Raw genomic sequence first — 6,189 nt, 5'->3', positions numbered from 1 at the left:
ATTACTTTAGTGATACATTACCAAAGAACTAAGCACTACATAACTAATGATTTTAGTGGAGTTAAGTATAGAAATATCTTTTTGTTAAAATTCAACTAACCTGTAGAAAATCGAATAACGTGTTACCTTCCTCTCGAACAAACATGTACATACTGAAAACAACAGAAATTTGTTTTCCTGATATTTATTAAAAACACAGAAGTTTCTGTTGAAAAACAGTTATGTATGGATTTCGATAATGTTTTGGGAAAAGTGTTCAAATATATTTTGTTTAAAAAATAATTACAATGTTTACTGACACAAACTCGTTCTTATTTTTCATACTTACTTTAGTCTCAGCTGTAAGTCGGAACTTGGTAGATTCTACTCGTTGCTTTAAATCTTCAATTTCTTGAAGAAGCCGAGCAGTTGAAATTTTTGCGCTTAGCTGTAAAAAATAAAGGTCATATCTGTACATTTCTATCATAGCAAGCACCTTTTTTATGTTACACAGAAGAACATGAAAAAATGAATGTTTCAACAATTAACGAATGAAGAAAACGCTACTTATTCTAAGAGAACAAAATATACTTTTTGTAGCTGTGGTATTTAAGTATTATTAAACCCAAACATTTGTATAAAAAGTGCCTTATCTAATGATCCATGGCCATGCGAGAGAGGGGTCTCACGATACTTTAAGGACAAAATTATCTGTAGCCTGATAATCGATATATACTATGATATGATACGATATTTAGACTTTAGTCAAGAACTAAAAAAACTACAATGTCTCGCACTATTTAGGAAGAAAGACTTGGTTATAAATTCGTATTTTTAAATACTCATTTTCTTTTTCATATTTTTTCTTCTTCTATACTCTATTACAAATCGAAATGAATATAAAATGTAGTTTTTTACAGTTTGTATGAAAGACGTTTCCCATTAATCATAATGTTAACAGTTATAATTAATTTAATTGTCATAAAACGATAGTATTAAGTTTAAAGTATTTTCAAACACTACAGTTTTAATTTAGTTTATTATGTTTTTCGAGTGTGTTTAAAAATACAATATAATTAATACTATTGTCTTAGGTTTAAAGTATTTTCAAACCCTACAGTTTTAATTTAGTCCATTATGATTTTCGAGTGTGTTTAAAAATACAATATACTTAATACTATTGTCTTAGGAGAAATATAATTCACTATCATCACACTTTCCCAGGAAAAGGCGTTAACACTAAAACAGATATTAAAATTCTACCAGTACAAAAACTTTTTTTTTAATTCTTTTGTTTCCATACGAAATTAAATATTATTACTCTTAAACCAAGAGAGAGCAACTGTCTGTTTCAAAGGCCATGAAAACCATTAAATAGACGAAAGCAACGTGTGGGAATCCAAGTAATTATAAGAACAATGTGTGTCAGTCATTCTACGCGTGTATGCGTGCTCGCTCACCTGGCAAACCAATATTTCTACTGGCTAACTGTAAAGTGATACTTTTACGTTTATATGAATGCAAAAGTGAACAAAGTGTAACAATTTCTTCAATAACATAAACAAACAGGCAAGGAAACAAGTCTGTATTTATTGTGCCTGGTACACATACGGTGTGAAAGTTTGTAGTTACTGTATATATTTGGTAAATAATATGATGTAATGTCTGTATTTATTGTGCCTGGTACACATACGGTGTGAAAGTTTGTAGTTACTGTATATGTTTGGTAAATAATATGATGTAATGTCTGTATTTGTTGTGCCTGGTACCCATACGGTGTGAAAGTTTGTAGTTACTGACATCATATTATTTACCAAACATATATAAATACAGACATTTGTGTACCAGGCACAAAAACTTTCACACCGTAGTAGTTACTGTATATGTTTGGTAAATAATATGATGTAATGTCTGTATTTATTGTGCCTGGTACACATACGGTGTGAAAGTTTGTAGTTACTGTATATGTTTGGTAAATAATATGATGTAATGTCTGTATTTATTGTGCCTGTGTACCAAAACTTTCACACCGTACAGTAACTACACATCATATTATTTACCAAACATATAAATGTCTGTGTTTATTGTGCCTGGTACACATACGGTGTGAAAGTTTGTAGTTACTGTATATGTTTGGTAAATAATATAATGTAACGTCTGTATTTATTGTGCCTGGTACACATACGGTGTGTAAGTTTGTAGTTACTGTATATGCTTGCCATACATATGATGTAAGGCTTGTATTTGTGGTTGGTACAGGAATAGTGTGAAGTTTATTTTAAAACTGAGCACAGAAGACAATATAATTTGATAACAATGTGCTTTGTTCATCCTTTCCGAGCAGAAACTCAATCTAACCTGTGTTATTTTTTGAATAGACACATACTTAAAAGTAGTTATGTGTTATCATACGGCTTTTATATCTATTGTACCAAATACTTATACCTCTGAGCAAACGTTTTTTGTTAAAATGAAGATTGAGGAACTTCCTACAAAAAAGAAACTCTTTATTCGCCTTTAAATACGTTTGACTTTAGTTACCCTGCTAGAAGGCAGTCCGGCTTTCCCTGCAAAATTATTGTTACCAAATCCAAACTCCATTTTTGCTAGTAGCTCCCGATGAAGTTTTTGCAACAAATTTCTGTATCTGGCGCATTCGTGCTCCAAAGGAGTGGACTTATTCCTCTCTTCCACGTAACGTTTCTTCCAGATACTTTTTACTGGAAAATACAGATATTCTGTTTAGTTACTTCACAGAAGAAGCACCTAAGAAAATATTCTTATTTCGGAGTTGTATGAGAATAAAGAAAACAACAGCAAATAATGTTATTTTATTACCTAACCCTTCTCCATGTAAAACTGTACGACATTCAAGTAAAACAACAGCAAATAGTGTTATTTTATTACCTAACCCTTCTCCATGTAAAACTGTACGACATTCAAGTAAAACAACAGCAAATAATGTTATTTTATTACCTAGCTCTTCTCCAAGTAAAACTGTACGACATTCAAGTAAAACAACAGCAAATAATGTTATTTTATTACCTAGCCCTTCTCCATGTAAAACTGTACGACATTCAAATAAAACAACAGCAAATAATGTAATTTAGGTAATAAAATAACATTATTTGCTGTTGTTTTACTTGAATGTCGTACAGTTTTACATGGAGAAGGGTTAGGTAATAGCCCTTCTCCATGTAAAACTGTACGACATTCAAGTAAAACAACAGCAAATAGTGTTATTTTATTACCTAACCCTTCTCCGTGTAAAACTGTACGACATTCAAGTAAAACAACAGAAAATAGTGTTATTTTATTACCTAACCCTTCTCCGTGTAAAACTGTACGACATTCAAATGTCCGAAATGATGGAGATTTTTTTTTAAATCATCGTTAACTTAAATAGAATAAAACGAGAATACGTGTTTCTTTCTTCAATGATACAAAACGATCAAGAATTGGACGGTGAAATTTGCATTAGGAACAAAATGTAAAAAAAAAAAAGTTACGTTTTGCTGTCCAGTACAAAGCTGCACAACTGGATATCTGTGCCCTGCCCACCGCAGATAGCGAAACCCGATTTTTAGAGCTAGAAACCCTCATAATACTGTGTAGCCACCAGGGCGGAAGTTTCTATGTTTGTAGCTAAGCGCAAAGCTACATAATGGACTATCTGTACTTTGTCCACCACGGGTATTGAAACCCGGTTTTTTTAGCGGTATAAGTTCGCGAAGTTGAGTCCTTGGTTTTTATAAATAATTAGGAAATAAGTGTTTTCATCTTGATAACATTATAGATGAAGAACAAAAAAATTTCGATTCTATATTTGTTTGTTGTAAACCACAAAGCTGGGTTATCTGTGCTGTACCCACTACGGTATCGAAACTCGCTTTTTGGCATTATAAGCCTTCAGACTTGTCGTTGAGCCACTGGGGTACTTAATTTTATGATGTTCTTTATTTTGTTTTCAATTTCGCGCAAAGCTACACGAGGGCTATCTGCGCTAGCCGTCCCTAATTTAGAAGTGTAAGAAGTGTAAGAGGGGAAGGCAGCTAGTCATCACCACCCACCGCCAACTCTTGGGCTAATCTTTTACCAACGAATAGTGGGATCGACCGTCACATTATAACGCCCCAAGGCTGAAAGAACGAGCATGTTTGGAAGGACGGGGATTCGAACCCTCGACCCGCAGGGTTGCGAGGCGAGAGCATAAAACACGTGTTGGATGTCATAAAACTGATTTTCTTTTCATTCAGGGTTTTTAAGCTGAATAAAGATCAGATTAAATCTCAAATGATCAACACTGATAAAACTTGATTTTATAAGTGTAAATAGTGAATAAATCCGATAATACTTAACAATTGGTTAAGGTATTGCCAAGAGAGTTTGTAATGATAAAATGTCGAATTCAAATAGCTTATTTAAGTGGTATTTCGAGGAACCACTCAAATTCAGGCTTAACAGAATCTATACATACTTGTATTTAGCGAGATCAAAGAGTATCAATCATTAAGGCACTATGATTGGTTAATCAACTAAGTTGCGTATTTTCTCCTTACCACTTAAATACTGTTTTCTATAGAATATTGGTTAAAACATACAAAGTAAAACAGTATTTAAGCGGTAAGGAGAAAATATATTTTGGTGTAATTCACTGTTTTTGTCTTGATTAGGCGTTTACCTATTGTGAGCAAGCAATTTAATTCAGTTTCTGAATAAACTTTAATTTTGTTTCTCGACTTTCTTATCACCCAAAACCCTGTATTTTTTGTTTCGTTTGTTTGTTGAATTTCGCGCAAAGCAACATAAGGACCATCGGCGTTAGTCGTTCCAAATTTTGAAAAGTTATAGACTAGAGGGAAAACAACTCGTCAACTCACGGGCTGTTCTTATCAGACCAATAGTAGTAGTATTTCACCATCAATCTTAGAATTCACCCACAGTCGTAAGGTGTGGAGTACGTTTGTTTGTTGTTGTTGTTTTTTCAATTTTTTTTTGGGGGGGGAGGTCATAACGGGGAGCGAAAACCCCAGATCCACAGTTCGATACGTTAGCTACCAAGCCACTGTTTTTGTAGTTTATTAGCTTAATTAATACAGTACTTTTAATATTTTACGTCACTGAACTGTTATTGCTTTAACACTAAAAAACGCCCTATGAATATCGTTGAGCATTATTAATATTAAATATTATAAAGAATTATGTCTTTAAAATTCACAGAAGTTTTTATCAGTTGTTTTGTTTATTTTATTCACAACGTTTCACCAGGTATACCTGGCATCATCAGGTGGGATACAAGAACTGAGGCTAACTGAATTTAATTGAATAAAGAATCACATGAGAATCTATAACAATAGTAATCTACAAGCATTCGACCATGTACATGTATTTTAATCATTGTCTTCTCTCTTGGATATAGAACGAATTTCCATACTTAGACTCAGGCCTAGGCCTGCCATGGCCAGGTGGTTAGCGCGCTTGACTCGCAATATGCGGGTCGCGGATTCGCATCCCCGTCCATCAAACATGCTCGCCCTTTCAGCCGTGGGGGCATTATAATGTGACAGTCAATCCCACTATTCGTTAGCAAAAGAGTAGCCCCAGAGTTGGCGGTGGGTGGTGATGACTAGCTGCCTTCCCTCTAGGCTTACACTGCTAAATTAGGGATGGCTAGCACAGATAGCCCTCGTGTAGATTTGCGCGAAATTCCAGACAAAACAAACAAATAAACTCAGGCCTAAAAGTTTTATTTATTACACCTATATTTGGCAGTTTACTGGTGAATTACTTTATCGTTTTAATTGGTTACTCGAATGCTTGTAGATTACAATTGTTATAGATTCTCACGTGATTCAGTTAGCCTCAGCTCTTGTATCCCACCTGATGAGGCCAGGTATACCTGGTAAAACGTTGTGAATAAAATAAACAAAAGTTTTACTGTATACAACCGATAAAAGCTTGGGTGAATGTAAAAGATTGTTTCAGCTCGCCTTATTTAACGCCAAATCTCGTTACTGTCGATCCTGTCAGAGAGCTGTTGCAAGTAATATTATGTTTGACTTTTTACCTTTATAGTTGTTGCGTCAGCAAGGTCACGTGACTAATGTCACGCCGCCGTTTTCTGGAAGTGTCCTGTTCCTTCAGGAATGCCCTAGCATTTACTAGATATGTGTTGGTCTGGTATATATAAGATGGTCACAACGTAACAGA

General features: G+C 34.2%; 1 protein-coding gene across 1 annotated transcript in view; it reads right to left on the bottom strand.

Annotated features, from left to right (window-relative positions):
• Window positions 1-265: 265 nt before the first annotated feature.
• The window catches only part of LOC111089795, a 39,113-nt gene continuing 33,189 nt past the window's right edge, over window positions 266-6,189 (bottom strand). The window contains exons 10-11 of the mRNA XM_022402889.1: window positions 2,521-2,699; window positions 266-427 (exon numbers count right to left, since the gene is read on the bottom strand). Of these exons, the coding sequence (XP_022258597.1) occupies window positions 272-427; window positions 2,521-2,699 (335 nt within the window). The 3' untranslated portion in view covers window positions 266-271. The remainder of the gene's footprint in view (window positions 428-2,520; window positions 2,700-6,189) is intronic.

Source organism: Limulus polyphemus, unplaced genomic scaffold (genome assembly GCF_000517525.1).
Source record: "Limulus polyphemus unplaced genomic scaffold, Limulus_polyphemus-2.1.2 Scaffold7378, whole genome shotgun sequence".
Taxonomy (NCBI): domain Eukaryota; kingdom Metazoa; phylum Arthropoda; class Merostomata; order Xiphosura; family Limulidae; genus Limulus; species Limulus polyphemus.
The sequence above is the reverse complement of the archived record's forward strand: the minus strand, read 5'-3'. Positions and strand labels throughout refer to the sequence as shown.